Below are 20722 nucleotides of genomic sequence, written 5' to 3'. Positions count from 1 at the left end.
CCATCAACCAATCTCACAAAATCCTCAATTTCTTATCAACTGCTTTTCATTTTCAATCAAATTATTGTTGTTGTCTTATTTAAAAAGAATTTAAATTTAGTCAAAATAAAATACCACTATTTTTAAATTGTGAGATATATACTTTTTAATGAATAATAATACATGATGTGATACAATAATAATAACATCGTAATGTAAGATATGATTATTCGGAAACATTCTCATATAGTCCGCTGTAAAGCGCCGGTGACAGTCTATTATTGGGAGAAGCTGTTATCATTAAAAAAAAAAAGGGCAAAAAGACTGTAGATTACATCTACAGATGTCCAATTCACCACGCTTAGGCGAGGGAGAAGGGGAGATCTGTGGAGGTGGCCTGCACATTAATTTCACCGAAGGTAGATAAAGAAAAGAAAAGGAAAAGGAAAAGGAAAGTACAACTCAAAATTGAAGCAAGGAAAACCTCAAAAAACAACACATGATAATTAGATTTGCCTCTTGACAAGCAGGGAAGGAATGCTTTGCTCATGTCTGAACACGTTCTCGGGATCCACTCTACTCTTCACTTTCAGCAACCTATAGAAATTTCCCTTGAAGTACTTAGTTCCCCAAGCACTTGCCTCTTTCAGATTATTATAACCGGTCCCGCCCTTCCAGTTCTTGTTCATCCCCAGGTCAAGGTCCCTGTAGTTCACATACGCCTCTCTTGGGGAATTCGACACATATCGGCCCATGTAGTCGTAAATACTCCTGATCCAATTTATGTGCTTTGACGGGTCCTTATCCCCGTCTTGCCAAGCCGCGACATATTGGATCTTGAACAATACCCCTCTTCTGTGTGGAAAAGGTGTTGCGGTCTCGGGGATCCTCCCCATCATCCCTCCATAAGGATTCCATATCATGAACGGGTTCTCCTCCTGCAGGTAGAGCTTCCACAGCCCGGTCAGCCCGCTCTCCGGGATGGGACATCGGACGAAGTCCGACTTTGCTTTGAAGTAGTTCCTGAAGACTGGCTTGCCCTGGAGGAGGACCTCTGGCTGCGTGGTGTTGGGGTACCCTGCTATGTAGAGGACAGAGTTGATCCAGTTAGTCTCGATGCAGTCCGCGCTAGTGAGGCCCAGCTCGGGGAAGCCTGTCCCCATCACCTTGAGGAGCCTCCTCTTGTTCCCGAGGAACAAGGCGTTGTAGGATGTCGTCACTGTCCTGCTGGTTCCGTTGCCATTCTCTGCTGCCTGTATGATGACTCTTATGAAGAGGTTGTCGTCGAGCTTGGGTGCGGCTTCCTGCCATCGGTGGAGGATCTTTGTCCCTCCTTGTTCCAAAGTTTTCGTCACCGTGAACACCGTCACGGTTCCTGGTACATTCACTAACTTTATCCTCCACGCGAGGATAATACCGAAGCTACCTCCCCCTCCTCCTCGGATAGCCCAGAAGAGATCTTTTCCCATGGCCACCCGGTTTAGGATCCTCCCCTTCGAATCCACAATTCGGGCATCCAAGACATTGTCGGCCCCAAGGCCGAACTTCCTCATCATCGAACCATAGGCTCCTCCAGTGACATGTCCACCGATGCCAAGGCTCGTGCAGAGCCCCATGGGAAAGCCGTGGACCTTACTCTTCTCCGCTATCCTATAATAGACTTCCCCAACGGTGGCCCCTGCCTGGACCCATGCAGCCTTCCTAGGAATGTCAACATCGATCCTGCGGAGCCTAGCGAGGTCTATGATTACGAAAGGAGTCTCAATCTGGGACACATACGACACTGCCTCGTAGTCATGGCCCCCGCTTCGAACCCGAATATGGACCCTCAGCCTCCTCGAGCAAATAACAGCTGCTTGAACATGGGGTTCACTCAGCGGAGTGAATATAATGATAGGCTTCGGCACCGAGGGGCCCAAGTACCGAAGATTCTGTGCTGTCGAGTTGAGCACGGAGGTGAAGGATGAAGAGTTGTTCGGGGTGTAGTAAGAGGACAGAGGAACGGCAAGCTTGGAGTTAGTCGATAGGCATCGAAAGAAGGTTTCATGGATGGGGAAGGAGTCAGCTATGAGAGAAATAGATTGCAACATCAAAAGAAGTAGAATTTTCTGGGGAGAGCTTGAAGACTCCATGCTCTGTTTGTACTCTGGCTTGATTGCAGCTGGTTGATGTTACTCGTCTGGTTCTTATAATACCTGAGGCTTCCTTGTTTTTTTTAAGTAATAACTCAACTTTATCCAGCTCATCTATATTCTTCCTATTCAATAATATAATTAATACCGTTTTGTCTTTATCTTTCATTTAATAATAATATTTCACTTATATTTTGTTTAACAATTTTTATAATTTTTTAATAATAAATTTCATAATTACTTATATATATATATATATATCGTCACAAAGACCGAAGACTCCCATTCACCCAAAAAAAAAGAAAAAAGAAAGAAAGAAGAAATAGACCGAAGACCCGTGCGAATAATATCACAGATGAAACCCCAAGAAATAGACGCTCGCATAGTTCGCGCAATGATTTCCTTCACGATAATTAATAATCTGTTTATTTTATTAGCTAATGAATCCACTTTATTTTATTCAACCGAAACTAATTAAGAAACTGTTTCATTTCTTTACGGAGCAATAGTATGCACCTTGCTGACATAATATAGTTGTAAAGATAGACGTAATCGATGGGGCCATTTCCCTTGCCCACAAAATTGACGAAATATCCTTCCAAGTCACATTGAGGAAGTTGCCTAACAACACCTTTTAAATATTTTTTTTAACACACGGAACCCTTAAACCTAGTAAATAAGAAAATGAGAAAGATATATATTTGATAAAAAAATTTGATTTGATTTAACTTAATTTAACTTTATTTTTTTTCTCAATTCAAAAATATAATCATTACTTTTTTTTATTTTTTTTCAAATTCTTTTTCATATTTTTCTTACATATTATTTAAATTAATTTTTAATATTAAATTTTTTTTAACTATTCAACACTTTTTCTTTATGTGCGCACCCGAATTTTAATCTCGTAGGGGCACGCGTGCGCGCGTCTAATGCAACGCGGCTTGGGAGTGTCCACCTTCCCAAGGACGCGCGACGGACGCACGTGAGAAGGAGTCGCCACTTGCTATTTTACGACCCGAAGGTCAAGGACCTGCAAGTTACCCGGGTCTAGGGGTACGGGGTACACCTAATTACTAAGGCATATGGTTTGCGAAACCCGAGATTCCGAATTCGGGGGTTCTGTTACATGCGAGCCTATATATCTCGCATGCCCTATCAGTACTCTAGCTTTTCTAGGCTTGTCATTTTAATTTAATTACCGCTTAATTAAGTTCTGTTCATCTTACGCGTTTTGACACCGTAAATTCGAAGAAAACACTCCAACAGTCCACTCTCCGACCGTGATTCTTACATGAATAAATGTACAACATAAATCCTTACATTGTCCTCTCGAATAAAAATGCAAATTACAACAACTGAATCCCGGTCGGTTCGCATTCGGTTATTATTCCACTCATGCTCATCGTGTGATTTGAAAAGACTGGAATTGAAATTAAGATGCCCGCTCAGTGTTAGGGGTTTGACCCCGTGATCTACGGTTGGGGCGTTGAATCCCGTATGGATCGTATCCTAAAAGATCATGCTCGATCCGCATAATAAACAAGTGCAATAATGTAACAAGCGGACACAAATAAACAAACAATGATATTTTGTTATTGCCGAATTTACGTGAATTAACTGATTATTATCGGGAGTATCTTGGCATGCAAATCCTACCCTAAAGCAGACAAAGTGGATACAGGGTGTGAATCGATCAATGATCGCATTGGGAAGGTATTTCGCATTTGGCATTATTTTTCGAGGACCTGACGTACGTGACGTCTGTTATCAAGTCTTGTGTTTGTGGGCTGTTTTTAAGATTGTTCTATGTTGTGACACTATGGTTGTTACAAGTTATTACCGAACATGGATTCCGCCCGTAAGTCCTAGAACCTAGTGTCTATCCCGCTATTGCCCGTTTTTGTCTTAACCAAGTACACAATTAATCCGGTATTTGTATTTTGAGCCAATCCAGCTGAACTAACTACCCGGGACTATGCTAGAATAACAAAAACTCATCGGTCGGATGGAGCGGGCTATGCAGGTGAACCTGCGCTTAGACAGGTAGCCCATCCCTACCCTAATACCGTAGTGTTTCTCTTATTCTACCATGGGGTGTTGCTAAGTTGCAAAATAGACGATTTTGCCCTAGAGGTGAAAATTATTTTCGGAAAAGAGAGATTACGCGGCGCGGGCCACCTCGACCTGTAACCGGTGCTAACCGATCCCCTGGACCTTCCAGGGTTGTCAAGAACCCTAAAAAGCCAAATGATCGGTTAATCTATCCGGAAGTGATCTAAGAAGAACTTCCACGCCCGACCTGAGTTTCCTGAAATTAGATGAGGCCTCGAGTCAAGACGCGCAAGTCCTTTCTAGACATCCATGTCACATCGAGCCACGTGTCTCGGGTTTTATAAAATTTGCAAGTTTTGAGAAGGGCACCAACGCATGTTTGCAGCCTATCGACGCTTGTTACCGGTTTATAACCACTTTGTGCAAAATTATTAGGGCCAAGTGAGTTAATTAATCGCATGAACGTCCCAATTACCCCGTTAGTGGAATTATTGATTAAATTAATTAATGTTTTGCCAAATGCTCTAAATATTCGGGTTTCAGACCGTCGAGCCGATCATTGATGGACCGTTCGATGCGAATCCTAATTCCCGATCACCTTGGGATTTAAAAATTAATTTTAGGTCGAGTTTGCATGATTAATTCGATTCATGTGAGTTTTCGATTAAAACGAGAAAATAAAGCGTTTAAACACGGATCAAGAATACATTATCACGTCAAGCACGACAAACATACATATCTTACACAATCGATGCCGCCATCATCATGATAATCACACACAAACATACACAAACATAATATTAACGAAATCGATAGGACGGCACTGACTCATGGAAGCAGAAAATCATGCAAAAAGTACGTATTATCATGTTGTATACATATAATTACAGAAAACAAAATATTTAAACGGGACACACACGTTGTCGGTCGGGGATCCAAGTAGGAAAGGGCTGAGTATCTTTAGAAAATGTCCGGGGACTGATTTGAATAATTTTAAAAGAACAGGGACTGATTTGAAAATTCGGGTAAAGTTTCAGGGGACTGATTTGAAAATTCGGGTAAAGTTTCAGGGGACTGATTTGAAAATTCGGGTAAAGTTTCAGGGGACTGATTTGAAAATTATGAAAAATTGGGGACTGTGTAGGAATTACTGAAAATATCCCAGGACTTGTTTGAAACGAATTTGAAAATTCGGGCTAATCTGAAAAGTGAAAAAATGCCCCAGGGACTGAACTGAAACAACATGAAAAGTTTCCGGAACTGGTTTAGCAATCCTGAAAATTTCAGGGACTGATTGGAAAATGCTGTAAATGGCTGGGAGTCGGCTGAAACGAATTTTAAAATTCCGGGCAGATCTGGAAAAGGCGGAATATAGCCCCAGGACTGAACTGAAACAACTTAAAAAGTTCTTTGGAGTGGTTGGAAAATTCTGGATAATTCATGGACTGATCCGGAAATATTAAAATTGGCCGGGACTTAACTGAAACGAATTTAAAAATTCTGGGCAGATCTGAAAAAATGAAAATGCATCCTCAGGACTGAAATGAGACAAAATAGAAAGTTCGTAAAATCGAGTTCGGGATAAATCCGGTCACCCACGCAACATAATAACGCTCATTTCATATCATATCCATTCAAGCAAACATTAATATTCATAAACGGAGCCCTAGACATGCCACTAAGTTGGGAATTTACCTAGTTTGGGAAGTTGAGGGGTGATTCTGTAAATAAAAAAAATTAAAAATTTCGCCGAGAAGTTTGGCTGCTGAGGAAGGATTGGGCTGAGTGGGCCGAACGACTGAGATCCGATTGGATTGGGCCGAGCTGGGCTTCTATTGGACTGGCGAAGCTGGGCTGCCACTGTTGAATTGGGCCGCCTCTGTGCCCGGTTGGGCTGCTGATCAAGGGCTGGGCTTCTGGACGAGGACCGACACGCACTTTGCCCTTGCGGCCCGAAAGAAAAATAAATCGACTCGGTTAATGTCAAAAGGGGAAACCGAGGAGAAGTAAATACGGTTCGGGTGGCTGCGATTGCACCCGACCCCAGGGGACCCCGGGGCGCAGTTGGAGGGCACGAGAGTCGCCGAGAGAGAGAATTGGCCAAGCGGAGGGAGTCCCGGGCATCGGGTTTTCACGGGTGAAAGGGAGAGCATCGAGTTTCGGGAACCGAGGGAGAGTCGGAGGGAATCTGGGTTAATTCCGAGAGCGAGCTGTGAGTTCCGAGAGAGAGTCGTGGGGGAAATCGAGCCGTGAGGAATCCTGGGTGAGTCGAGAGTTCGAGCTGAGGGTTCGGCGAGGGCGCTGGGGGTTGGACCGTGGGCGAGCTGAGGTTTCGACGGGGGCGAGCTCCGGGTTTGGACCGTGGGCGAACTGAGGTTTCGGCGAGGGCGAGCTCCGGTTTGTTTCAAGGGAGATCGTGAGCTGCTGTCGATTTTTTTTGAACGTCCGTGAGCTGAGGGTTTTCATCCGAATGAGCTGGAGATTTTTCGCATGAGTTCCCCCCCGCCGAACTCTGTGAGCCGTGGGTTTTTGTTTCGAAAAACCGAGAGAGAGAGAGAGAGAGAGAGAGAGAGAAAGAGTTGCGTGCACGGTGACATTGGTGTGTGCGGAGCTATTGACGTGTGCAGAGAAGTTAGTGTGTGGCAGGCTCCTGACGCCGCGCGGCCACGGGCTCAAATTCGTCGATGGCCGGGAGCAGAAGAAGAAGAAGTAAAGGAAAAAGAAAAGAAAGGGGAAAGAAAGGAAGAAGCACAGGAAGAAAAAGAAAACGTGAAAAAGCCACGGTCAGAAGTCAGACTTCTGACTTCAGACCATTTTCCCTTTTTTTTTAGCGAATTCGACGCGCGTACAAAATTAAAAATTTCTCATTCTTGATCGGACGTCGGAAAAATAATTCGAAACCACCATCGTGTTCAAAAAAATTCGTTGATCGATATTATGCAATAAAATCATTTTCAATCTCGAATTTTATCCCGGATTTTGAAAATTGATATCAATGTACGCGAAATTCGAAAACGTCCCAAATAGTATTATTTTTGAAAAAATCATAAATTTTGGTGTTAAATTAGGAAAAATTGTTATTTCAAAAAGTCGTGAGTACTCAAGTAATTAATCGGAAATACTTCCCTCACGGGTTGCAAAATGACAATTTTGTCTATCTGGAGCCGATTGATCAAAATTGGATGCTGAAAAATAATAATATTTCACTTATATTTTTTTAACTATTTTTTAATTTTTTAATAATAAATTTCATATCTACTTCTATATATATATATATATCGTCACAAAGACCGAAGACTCCCATTCACCCAAAAAAAAGAGAAAAAAGAAAGAAAGAAGAAATAGACCGAAGACCCGTGCGAATAATATCACAGATGAAACCCCAAGAAATAGACGCTCGCATAGTTCGCGCAATGATTTCCTTCACGATAATTAATAATCTGTTTATTTTATTAGCTAATGAATCCACTTTATTTTATTCAACCGAAACTAATTAAGAAACTGTTTCATTTCTTTAGGGAGCAATAATATGCACATTGCTGACATAATATAGTTGTAAAGATAGACGTAATCGATGGGGCCATTTCCCTTGCCCACAAAATTGACGAAATATCCTTCCAAGTCACATTGAGGAAGTTGCCTAACAACACCTTTTAAATATATTTTTTTAACAGACGGAACCCTTAAACCTTGTAAATAAGAAAATGAGAAAGATATATATTTGATAAAAAAATTTGATTTGATTTAACTTAATTTAACTTTACTTTTTTCTCAATTCAAAAATACAATCATTACTTTTTTTTATTTTTTTTTCAAATTCTCTTTCATATTTTTCTTACATATTATTTAAATTAATTTTTAATATTAAATTTTTTCAACTATTCAATATTTTTTCTTTAATTTTTATATTTTTTTTTCAATTTAATAATACAATTATTTTTATTTTTTCTTTAAATTATCTCACATATTTTTTCCAATTATTTTTATTTTCATCTCCTCAAATTAAATTTAATTGCGTTACCAAATGCTATGAAAAAAATATAAAAAATTTCACCAACGGGAACTAAATCTAACATTTCTTAGTTTATATTCGAGAAAGTGTGTCACTGAATTACTCTTCTGTCTGCCTAAAAGCACTTTCATTTCTACCCGACGATCTCACGTTTGTCCGTAATTTAACCTCAATAGTTTCTCCTCTTTTTGCACTTTACGCTGTTGGATCTCCTCCATATGGACCGAGTCAGTAAGTTTTGCCGGCTTGTCCAGCATACCCTCGGCCCAGCACTCACTCGGCAGAACTGAGATTAATTTATGTAGGATAGGATATTATAGAATAAAAATGTACGCGTCAATGTGGATATATGATCATAAAGCCCTAAAATGTATGCGTCAATGTGGAGATATGATCATAAAGCTCTTAACAATAATAATCATTCTGTTTGAGCTAGGAAAAATTATGTATGAAGAATTTTTTCACTTTCCTATGGACTGTCATAAATTAAACGCGATTTCTAATTTCTTTAAAGAACACATCAATACGTGAATATTATAGAAAAATTGTCAAAGATATATCTTGTGCTACTTTGAGTAACGCAGTTAGCTCCATGCCCGAGCAAGAGTGCCTACATTGATCTACATCTATATGGTACTGAATAGCCGATAAAAGCCTACAATCATGAGCAGCGTGAATTAATTCAAGCAGGTTGACATTTATTCTATTTAATTAAGGTTTCGGGTTCGAGTTGTAAATGGAGAAAATTTACACCGGGAGAGTTTTAACCCCTTAGTGGGCTAATTTAACTTGAACTAGATTATTGGAGCCTGTTTGACTTCGGAATATTAGAGTGCATAAAAAAAAATACAATTATACTTATAGCTTCATGAACCCCTTAACACTAACACGTTCACTCATACTTCATAACATTTATAACCGATGTTCCCTTATGTTACCTCAAGGCTCAAGCAGCTGAGATAGTCCCATATAACCCAATGCAATCCACCAATTTGATTAGTCAAAGTTCCATTTGAATTTTAACCATTCATTTTGGATAGATAAGCTCAACTCTACTCTAACTTGAATAGAGTTGAGTTAAGGTCAACTGTACTCTAACTTTATATATATATATATATATATATAATTGGGTTGTAATAATTGTATTATTGAATTATGAGAAAAAATATGAAAAAATAATGAATACTTGAGAAAATTTAGTATTAAAAATTGAATTGAGTTATTAAAAAAATTACAGAAAAAAGAAAAAATAATAATTGTATTATTAAATTGAAAATAAGTGGAGTTAAGTGAAGTAGTGTGAAATAGAATCCTAATTTGATCGTTCCCAAAAAGTCTTTGGATTTAATTCATGCCCCCATACCTTTGAGAAACTTAGGTTGTGCTTGGTTTTGGAGTGAAATAGAGTTGAGTTTTGATTTTATTTGGTTTGTAATATTTGTGTTGTTGAATTATGTGAAAAAATGTGAAAAGTAATGAATAGTTGAGAGAAAGTAATGATTATGTTGTTGAATTGTGGAAAAAGTAATGAATAGTTGAGAGAATTTAGTATTAAAAATTGAATTAAACTGTTAAAAAGTTAAAAAAAATTAAAATTTAAAATTTAAAATTGTGTTTAATTAAAGATAAGTGAAGTATAGTTAAAAAATTTGCGGAATCAAACCATGTTGGGCTTTAGAATTTTTTTTTAACTCAAGTCCACTTATCTTCAATTCAACAGCATAATTATTACTTTTACATTTTTCTTTAATTTTTTTAACAATTTAATTCAATTTTTAATATTAAATTTTCTCAACTATTCATTATTTTTTTTCACAATTCACACAATCATTATTTTCTCTCAAGTATTTATTACTTTTTCACATTTTTTCCTCATAATTTAACAATACAATCATTACAAACCAATTAAAATCAAAACTCAACTCAACTCAACTCAAATACCAAACACAATCTAATAATTGGGATTTGCATCTCGTATAGGACAAAGGTGGCCAGAAAATACGGCCAGAAAATTCCAAAACTGATTTCAAGTTTATGATTTTCGGTTAGGGAAGACACACTTTCCAAGAGGAACAAAAATGAAAAAGAAGATGAGAGGGAAATCGTTTAATTAAGGGGTAGGTGGGAACCCCACCCACGGCCACCACCTAAAAGCTGCCGAAGCTTCTTGGAGGTTGTTCACGACCTCAGCCGAGATGATGTCCGGCGGTAAGGTCTCAGTTTCCATTAACCAAAAACAGAGAAAGAGAGAGAGAAGAAAGAGGGATTTTCGCTCTGAAGCGTCATCGCCAGCCAAGGCTAAACGCTAAGGTCGTCGGCAATCTCGGAAGGCTCCTCTGAACTTAGCAAAAGGAAAGCTCATCCCCTTTAGGTTGAGAGGTACGGCTCCGAGGCGAGTGACCGTAGCAAAAGGAGAGTAAAATGAGAGATAAACAAAACAGTCACCATAGGCTTTCGCACACTGCGCGGACCAGGGATCCCCAAGGGAAATGGCCAGGTTATCTACTCCAACACAATCCTCGATCGGCTCTCCCGCACAATTCAACTTTCCAAGGCGGATTCTTCCTCAGGCACAGTGGGCAATCGAGCACGCCGTCCAAGCAGTTTTGCGCAACCCACACAATAGAAGGACAAAATGGGGGTACATCTTGCTGCATGAGTGAACTCGTGTATCCTTTTAGCTTGGAGCAATGTGCTCTCCAAGCTTTCTCTTTTCTCTTTGTCATTGTATAACTCCAAACGGGTCATAGCCACCTTACAATCGGCTACCACAAAGCCAAAATCCTAGACACTCATATTTGGGAGTCTAGTTATAACACTTTGGAAATGACTAGACCGAGGTCTGACCAAATTTGCATAGAAATCTCCTATGCTGGTCACAAACGTAGCCGCCCTACGGTACCTTGACGAGAAAGGTCCTAAGCCGACGGGCGCGTCGAACAACCGATAGAGCGGCACCTTTGAGAACGTCTCGATATGCCCATGCAAGGCCAACAGGAGCCCTGGAGGCCTCGCATCGAGGCTTTTGAAAGCGAGACCCCCATTCGCATCACTAAAATAAAGACTCTTCAAGGGTCGCTCAGGCGACCCGAAGCTGAAGAGCATTCGTCGCAAAGGCATCATTTTACCTGTGTTTACACATTGTTTGTAACCCCCATGACTTACTGATAATGCCAGGATCACAGGTACAATAAACGCAAGAACTACGGCGGACTCTGATTTCCGACCCTTCGGGATACGTAGGCGCTCTACCCCAAAGCTCGAGTCCCTTATCGCACGACCGATACATCCTTAGTGAAACAGCCACCCCAGTGACGAGATCGACCCCCGACAAATCAAGGCCCTTGGGGCTGCACAAGACACAATCGTCAAGCAAGCGCCTCGATCACACGACGATTCGCAAGTTATGACTACCACCGTATCATCCCAGCGTGATCCCGATTGAGCATCAAGCAAATCTCCTCTTTCAGCGCCCTGCGCTAGCACCTAACATGGACTCCTGCTCCTACATTCCCTGCACTTTTCTATCAAGCTAGCATTTTACTGTTTTCCACGGGCTCCGGCTTAACAATTTACTACTTTCCACGGGCTCCGGCCTAGCACTTTATTACTTTCCACGGGCTCCCGCCTAGCACTTTATTGCTTTCCACGGGTTCCGGCCTAGCATTTTACTGCTTTCCATGGGTTCCGGCCTAGCACTTTACTGCTTTCCACGGGTTTCGGCCTAGCATTTCACTGCTTTCCATGGGCTCTGGCCTAGCACTTTACTGCTTCCCACGGGCTTCGCCCTAGCATTTTACTGCTTTCCACGAGCTCCGACCTATCATTTTACTGCTTCCTACGAGCTTCGACTTAGCAATTTAGTACTTTCCGCGAGTTTCAGCCTAGCATTTTACTGTTTTCTACTGGTTTCGGTCTAGCAATTCACAACTTTCACGAGCTCCGACCCCCTCACTTACCGTTTCAAAATCCCCACTTCTCAACTCTGTTGCCATTTGTGATAGGTCCGTGCACTTGCACGGTTTCTCCCAAACATCCAAAGCGAAAGAACAAGTGTCTCGGGAAAGACGTCGGGGCAGTCACCGGGACGAAAAGGGATGCTTCTCATAGTCTTTGGGTACATTCTCTAACCGAGCATGCAACCAAAGAGGGGCAAGCTGTCAGCACCCCCTTTTGGTCCACTGGCTCCAATAGAGAATGCTTGACTAAAGCTCGGATCACTATTCATAATCGGACCGACGGAGGCGAACACGTAAGCTCGGGAACAGGGACCACAGAAAAAGGCAGAGATCGCCATAAATGCACAAAGGGGCAATCGGAAGAGTAGACAAACAACGAGCCCGAAAACAGTAAAGGCCTGCACTATGGCACTATTCATCGACGGATCATCGGAGCATCAGAAGATATCCAATATGGGACTCTAAAAATCCCTCTTGGTACTAAAACCAATGGCACCTCCGAGCGCATTTCAGAAGCCTCTTGCTTAAGCTGGGGAACTCCCGAACATTCGCAGACGCCTTCCTAGCGGGGCTCCCGAGACACCCGATCCACAGACGAGTAAACGGCACCCGGAAACAGACCTACACACTCCCAAGGACCACCAGGACCAGGGAACAGTTTTCAGACTGCTTTTCAGAACTCATCTTGATCTCCCGAGTGGATCCTGACCCGGAAAATGGGCGTTTTCTACGCAAAAACATAGCCGGAGACCCTTTTAACGAATCGTCAGCACACGAAATCTACGCTAATCAATCCCAGGGACCTCAAGGGCTTGGGAGATAAGCCTTGATCACATTGCATGATCCATTTAGGGTTCCTGAGTACCATTCTGGTAGTAAAATGGCCCATTTCAAACGGAATCTCGAGCTTAGAGCCTATTCAGGGGAATGTTGATGCCCAAATTCTACGCCACCCACTCCCAGCAACCCCTAGGGACAAGGAAATTATTTTGGCTCGGACCAAGCAAAGCATATCGGTTTCCCGAGTGATGTTTTAATGGTCCCGAACGCCTCCCGGCAAACCTTCGAGACTCGTTTTAGACAAACGAAGATCGCAGTGGTCTCCGAACACATTAGAACAATTGGGAAGCACTAAGAGAGCCCTGTTTGCGGAACCCTAGGACGTCTCCGTTTATCGATCTCCAGCCGGGGCCTGCGAGTAAACCGTTCCGCCCAAAGCACGAAGCACGCCGACACGAGTAGTACACCACGCAGAGGTGCGAACAAGCGACAGAAACGGACAACTCCACCCCGATCATCCAAACGGAGCAAAACCGGCTTTCGAGTCCCTGGGTCACCCGAGCATTCGCTTACAAGAAGCATGTCAATATTAGGCTCATTAAAACCGTATTCGCGCGTACATCGATAATTCGTCGTTCAAGCGATCCACGAAAATTGAACCGCGACCAATCGAGCCTCGAGCTTCTTTCGGCTTTTCTCCTAGTCAGGTGAGACCTTTGAGCTAGCCAAGCCAAGCCGAGCCAAGCCACGAGCCATGGCTCTCCTCTAAGTGCAAGCCAAATGAGCCCCATCCACCCATTTCAAAATATCTCTTACACCCCATCACTTTTCTTCTTCCATCCATCACCTCCCATCAACTTTTCAAGACAACTTCCCCTCCCTAATCCCTCTTAAGAATTCGGATGCCCTAAGCACCCCCCTCTAATTGCACTTAATTTCACTAATTTTGCATCATTAGCCTCACGGATACAAGGCCGGTTTGCCCGAAAACTCAATCATTTTCCGGCGACCGCCATCCAACCCGAACCAAACTTGACCAAACTTCATATCCTACATGTATTCGACCCCCCGAATCCATTTCCGAGCTTAGTTTTTCAGTTTGAAACTTCCAGCAGCCCGTTTTGCTCCAGCACAGAATCGGTCTCCTAGGTGCTCCCCAGGAACTAGTCGGGTCCATCCGACGTTTCCTCCTCCCCACGACTATGGTGAGTCGTGCCATCACTTTCTAGGGGTTCCTTACAACCCTCACTCTCCCCCGTGACGAGATGGTTGCATGCCGAGAGCCGTTCAACCGTGCACCACCTCCATTTCCCTATTTTCTTTCTTCATAGATTTTTCCAGTTTTATTTACCGGTTTTCTTTGCATCTTTCAGGAAAATCTACATGTCCAATCCTCACGAAACCACCGCATGCATGATCCTCAATCAGTTAGGAACCCAATGCCATCGACCTTGCATCAAAAGACCACCGGGAGCCTCCTATAGAGCCTTTTCTTTACCGGGTGCCGGTCGGGTCTGTTTTGCCCGGCTGGGTCTGTCTTTTTTTACTGATCCGGCTTTGCTTTTTGATTTTCTGAAAATCTACACTTGCAATCTTCATGAAACCAGCGCAGGCATGATCCTCAGTCAGTTAGGAGTCTAATGCCATCGACCTTGCGTCAAAAGACCACAGGGAGCCTCCTATAGAGCCTTTTCTTTACCAGGTGCCAGTCGGGTGTGTTTTGCCCCGACTGGGTCTGTCTTTTTTACTGATCCGATTTTGTTTTAGATTTTCGGAAAATCTACTCGAGCAATCTTCACGAAACCAGCGCAGCCGTGATCCTCAGTCTCTTGGGAATCCAACGCAACCGATCTCGCGCGAAAAGGCCACCCCAATCAACCGGTACAGCCTCGACAAGCTGGACTGCTAGTCGGGTCTGCCAGTCGACTCGACTACATCGATTCGGGTCTGTTCGTTCCAAGGGGTAGAACTAACTTCCCGAACGTCTTTTTCTGACTTTCCTCGACTTTTCCCGCATCCCAGGGCTAGGTATAATACTCTCAAAACCCTTAGAGAAGTTAGGGCTTCAAAATATCCATGTTTGTAGGGCGATAAGGCGGTCCATGACCGATTCGTATACAAGTTTATATTTTTATGCATTTTTATATCATATTATCCATGTTTCCATCGTTGTATAGCATGATAATATGTCGGAAATAGGGTTATATCGAAGTCGAGGAAGCCGCCATGACCCGGGAAAGCCAAGGCAAAGCCCTCAACTCCACTCTTAAAGAGGGTGGCCGAGAGCTTCCATTGGCTTCCTCGGGTCACCGATGGCCTCCTCCTCCCGATTTAACTTGGTTTCCGAGTTTTCATTTTATCGTCGTTACATGAATCGATGCCGCTTTATCGATTCCTTTAAATATCGTGTTTGTGTTTGTTTACGTGCTTGTTTGTGCACTTAAGATCATGGCGGCATCAACTTGATAAATATTTGTGTCATTGTCATCTTTGATGTTTTATGCATGCAAGAAACGATTAAAACCGATACAAGAGATCATCCCGAATCCAAATCGAGTCCAGGAAACCTTCGGTTATCTTCTTTGGAGAGTGGCCGAATGTCCCTTGACTCTCCTTCGATTAAGGTCAACCTCCTTTGTCGCTTTGAAATCGGTTCCTAGAATCGTTTGTAAGTGCACTTTTCATTTAATTGTTAGTTACGTGTTAGTTGCATGCTAGGCACATTAGTTTTGGACGATCGCCCACCGAATCCATAACATTAGTGATTCAAAGTCATAATCACTAATAATTTCATACACGGGAAAATGGGACGCATCATTTGGCTAAGTAAATCATTCGGCCTAAAATAAATCGCACGAATCGGCTATTAATTTGTAATCGTGTCGGCGAGTCACGAACCGTCGGAAATGCCCTTTTAAAATTCACAATTTCAAAAATACCGAGACATGTAACGCGCGTAGTATGGGCATCTAGGGAATGCTTGTGCACTTTGACTCGAGTCTGGGCCCGATTTGAGGCGGCTCGGGTCGGGGTGAACGAACTTTCCTTAGACTACTCCCGGGCGGAACAATCGCTTTCTCGGCTCTTTTGGGGTCGACATGACCCCGGTGGACCCAAAGGATTGATTGGCACCGACTACCGACTTTCGATAGTCCGTGTCACGTGATCTCAAATTTCACACATACACTTTACACATTTTACAGTTCAAGGGCGCAACTGTTGTTTCGTGATTCGCTGACATTCTAGGCATTAGGGAGATCGAAACACTTTGATTTACGGTCGAAGGCCGACAACCCGTTCAAGCGCGAGTGTTATTCGCGTAGCCCCTTTCTTCTGATTTCGATATTTCTATCATCCTACCGTAGACTCGGGTAGTTAGCACTGTTACCACTGTCGCAAAACATACAAAACCGGATTAATCATGCACTTGACTTAATCAAACAATAGATAATGGATAGGAGGAATATTGGGTTCCAAATCTAGAGTCAAAACATGAGTTTGGCATATTCAGTGAAACCGCAATGACATTTTACAAAATAAAGTCTTAAAACAAACTCACACATGTAATTGGCTTAGAACCGTATCCTAGCCCCTCTCTTTGCTCATTTAAGTTAGGCACATTGTTTGCTAATCAACCCCGGTTAATAACTGATTAAATAACGTACATTCGGCTTAACACACAACTTGTTTGTATTCGTCTGCATTTGTTAGCTTTCGTCTGTTCTCCGTTCGGGGTGAACGAACCTTCCTTAGACTACTCCCGAGCGGAACAATCGCTTTCTCGGCTCTTTGGGGGTCGACATGACCCCGGTGGACCCAAGGGATTGATTGGCACCGACTACCGACTTTCGATAGTCCATGTCACCTGATCTCAAATTTCACACATACACTTTACACATTTTACAGTTCAAGGGCGCAACCGTTGTTTCGTAATTCGCTGACATTCTAGGCATTAGGGAGATCGAAACACTTTGATTCACAGTCGAAGGCGGGCAACCCGTTCAAGCGCGAGTGTTATTCGCGTAGCCCCTTTATTTCGATTTCGGTGTTTCTATCATCCTACCGTAGACTTGGGTAGTTAGCACTGTTACCACTGTCGCAAAACATACAAAACCGGATTAATCATGCACTTGACTTAATCAAATAATAGATAATGGATAGGAGGAATATTGGGTTCCAAATTTAGAGTCAAAACATGAGTTTGGCATATTCAGTGAAACCGCAGTGACATTTAACAAAATAAAGTCTTAAAACAAACTCACACATGTAATTGGCCTAGAACCGTATCCTAGCCCCTCTCTTTGCTCATTTAAGTTAGGCACATTATTTGCTAATCAACCCCGGTTAATAACTGATTAAATAACGTACATTCGGCTTAACACACAACTTGTCTGTATTCGTCTGCATTTGTTAGCTTTCGTCTGTTCTCCGTTCGGGGTGAACGAACCTTCCTTAGACTACTCCCGAGCGGAACAATCGCTTTCTCGGCTCTTTGGGGGTCGACATGACCCCGGTGGACCCAAGGGATTGATTGGCACCGACTACCGACTTTCGATAGTCCGTGTCACGTGATCTCAAATTTCACACATACACTTTACACATTTTACAGTTCAAGGGCGCAACCGTTGTTTCGTGATTCGCTGACATTCTAGGCATTAGGGAGATCGAAACACTTTGATTCACGGTCGAAGGCGGGCAACCCGTTCAAGCGCGAGTGTTATTCGCGTAGCCCCTTTCTTCCGATTTCGGTGTTTCTATCATCCTACCGTAGACTCGGGTAGTTAGCACTGTTACCACTGTCGCAAAACATACAAAACCGGATTAATCATGCACTTGACTTAATCAAACAATAGATAATTGATAGGAGGAATATTGGGTTCCAAATCTAGAGTCAAAACATGAGTTTGGCATATTCAGTGAAAACGCAGTGACATTTTACAAAATAAAGTCTTAAAACAAACTCACACATGTAATTGGCCTAGAACCGTATCCTAGCCCCTCTCTTTGCTCATTTAAGTTAGGCACATTGTTTGCTAATCAATCCCGGTTAATAACTGATTAAATCACGTACATTCGGCTTAATACACAACTTGTCTGTATTCGTCTGCATTTGTTAGTTTTCGTCTGTTCTCCGTCAGCTTTATCAGTTTTCTTCTGTTTTCCATTTTATTTTGTCGATTTGTTGCTGTTCGGGCCCAAACCCATAGGTTATGTGTTGCACAGGGTCCAACGCCCTAAGCCACGAACATGGGGTCCAACGCCCCTCACACACTACATGCGCGCAACCTGAGTGCGGAATGAGATCTAATCTCGAGTCACCATTACGCTTGAAGTACGGTCTATGTGGAAGGCAACTTAGATCGGATATGTGAATTGTGGTTAGATATCACCCGGGAGTTCGATCGGTCCAACGGTTACAGTGAGAATCAATCGATTCTTCTATCACCCGTCGGTCTGATCGGACCCGAGCCCCGGCTCTTTGAGCCCGCATTGCTTTAATTTATTTATCGGTCATTCAAAACACACGGTGAGCTAGAGCGGAATATTGACCCAATGTGAGCTGATCGGGGATTCATTTATTCAGTTGTAATTTGTATTTCTTTGAGAATACATTGTAAGGAGCTTTATTTATATATTCATTTGTAAGGATCCCTGATTAGTGAGCGAGAGGTCCGAGCGCAGAATTAATCGAGTCGATTTGTTTATCCGGAAGGCAAGTAAATTTAATGTTTCGTGGTTTCGGCTCGCACGGGGAATCGACCACCGTGGCTCGACGAATCGTAGCTAGGATAGCGAGCCGTTTCTTCAATGCACGAACTTACTTTCCTTTCGGATTCCTTATTTGAATCAATTGATTCACCGACTTTACGGTGACAATATGGGCAAGGAGAGCGCAACATAACTCACGTGGTAAATAAACAATAAATGACAAGTTAGCAAACTAGAGTACCGAAAGGGCGTACGAGATATAGGCCCGCATGTAATAGAACCCCCGAATTCGGAATTTTCGGTTCCGTATGACCATTGCCTTAACATTTAGGTGTACCTCGTACCCCTAGACCCGGGCGACTCAACGGCCTTCGACCTACGGGTCGTAAACAGTAAGTGATGACTCCTTCTCACGTGCGTTCGTCGTGCGTCCCCGGGAAGGTAGACACTCCCAAGCCGCGTTCCATAGGCGCTTGCATGCGTGCCCTGACGAGATTGAAATTCGGGTGCGCACAGAGATTTTTTATTTTAAAAAAAATTATGGAGGCAAATATTTTAGGATTGTTTTAAACATATATTTGTTAATCAGAAAAAAATATTGTTATTTTTCAAGGAAATAGTTAATGTTTATTGGCGAATCGACATAAGTAATTTGCTTTTTTCAATAAAATAATTAAGGATGATCATAATCTATATATAATGTATCTATCTATATATCTATATCTATCAATATCAATCAATATCAAGATACAATATTAGAAGGCGGGCCAATACATCTAACAATGCTACGTAGAATAGAGGAGGTTTCTCCTCGCATGACCTTTCATGTGGCGGCCAATAGCAAATTGTCAGGTGGCACGGCATCGTGATATCATCTCGCTCTCGAAACCAAAATAACCTACTCTTATGGAAGATTAAAAGACTATATAATAATGAATGTATTAAATTGACTCAGTAAAAAAAAAAGGAGCTTTTACCCCATATATCTTATGATTTCACATTTCTTTTAAATCTATTATATACTTTTAAAATGATCTAAAATATCTTATGGTTTACTTTTTTTTTCAAATCTATCATGTCGTTATATTTTTCGTTAAAGAAACGTAGGTAAGCTTCAAATCTATCTCATGGTTTTAATTTTTTCTTAAATCTATCTTATGATTTTAATTTTTTTCTCAAATCTATCCTAGGTAAAAGAGCCACAGTGACAAGACCGTTAAATGTTGACGGAAATATAACGGCGGGATAGATTTTGAAAAAAAAATGTAAACCATAAGATATTTTAGATCATTTTAAAAGTATAGGATAGATTTGAAAGAAAGACGAAATCATGACATATGATAATTTGCCAAAAAAAAATTTATGAAAGTCCAAAAGTCAAGTCCTAATTATGGAAGTACACCAATGTTGAACTAATGGAAATCCAAAATTTGTTACTGTCACGGTCTTCTGGGAGTACTCGCTCAAGTTCATAAATTCTATATATTGTAGACGAGTATTTGATCCCTTTTACTACTAGACAATGATAGGTTTCACTCTCTTAATTTTCTTAATCATCAACTTCTCCATTGCTGCCCTCACACGGAAAATGGATTTAGTCAATTTGTCGACAACCTTAAGGTGATTATACTTTAAAAGGAAAAATAACATTATTGGTCCTATATGTTTGTCATTTTTTTACTTTGAGTCCTAAATATTTCAGTTTGGAAAAACAAGTCCTAAAAGGTTTGGAAAAATATCACCGTTGGTCCTAAATTTAATTGACCGTTACTGTCACGCCTACGTGGACTTAACGCCGTCAAATTCGTCCACGTGGCCGTTAAATGATGATGTGACTCGTCGTGAGTGGTCATGAGTTGGTTTGGGTCTGGATGTCAGGTCCCTCCCATAATTGGGTCGGTTTGGGTCTGGGTGTCTTCTTCTTCACCCGACTCCCTCCCATGCTCGAAACCCTAGCACGGCTCCTCTCCTCCACGCAACCAAGCGCCACCCCTCCAAACCGCCGATCACGGGCAGATCTTCCTCTTCTTCGTCTTCTCCTTCCCCACGTATAATCGAATCAAAGCTAGGGTGTAAGATACGGATGGAGTTCTGCACAC

General features: G+C 42.1%; 1 protein-coding gene across 1 annotated transcript; it reads right to left on the bottom strand.

The window, feature by feature from the left end:
- Window positions 1-205: 205 nt before the first annotated feature.
- On the bottom strand, window positions 206-2223 carry LOC116205797 (berberine bridge enzyme-like 13). Its single transcript, XM_031538455.1, has one exon. The coding sequence runs from the start codon at window positions 2109-2111 to the stop codon at window positions 486-488; it is 1626 nt and encodes a 541-aa protein (XP_031394315.1). The 5' UTR covers window positions 2112-2223; the 3' UTR covers window positions 206-485.
- Window positions 2224-20722: the final 18499 nt, after the last annotated feature.

The sequence above is a fragment of the Punica granatum genome, chromosome 4, assembly GCF_007655135.1.
Source record: "Punica granatum isolate Tunisia-2019 chromosome 4, ASM765513v2, whole genome shotgun sequence".
Classification (NCBI taxonomy): Eukaryota; Viridiplantae; Streptophyta; class Magnoliopsida; order Myrtales; family Lythraceae; genus Punica; species Punica granatum.
This window is presented reverse-complemented; position numbering and strand designations above follow the sequence as displayed.

Coding starts and splice junctions, on each gene's coding strand:
- LOC116205797 (XM_031538455.1), bottom strand. CDS start 2,111: ATGGAGTCTTCAAGCTCTCCCCAGAAAATTCTACTTCTTTTGATGTTG.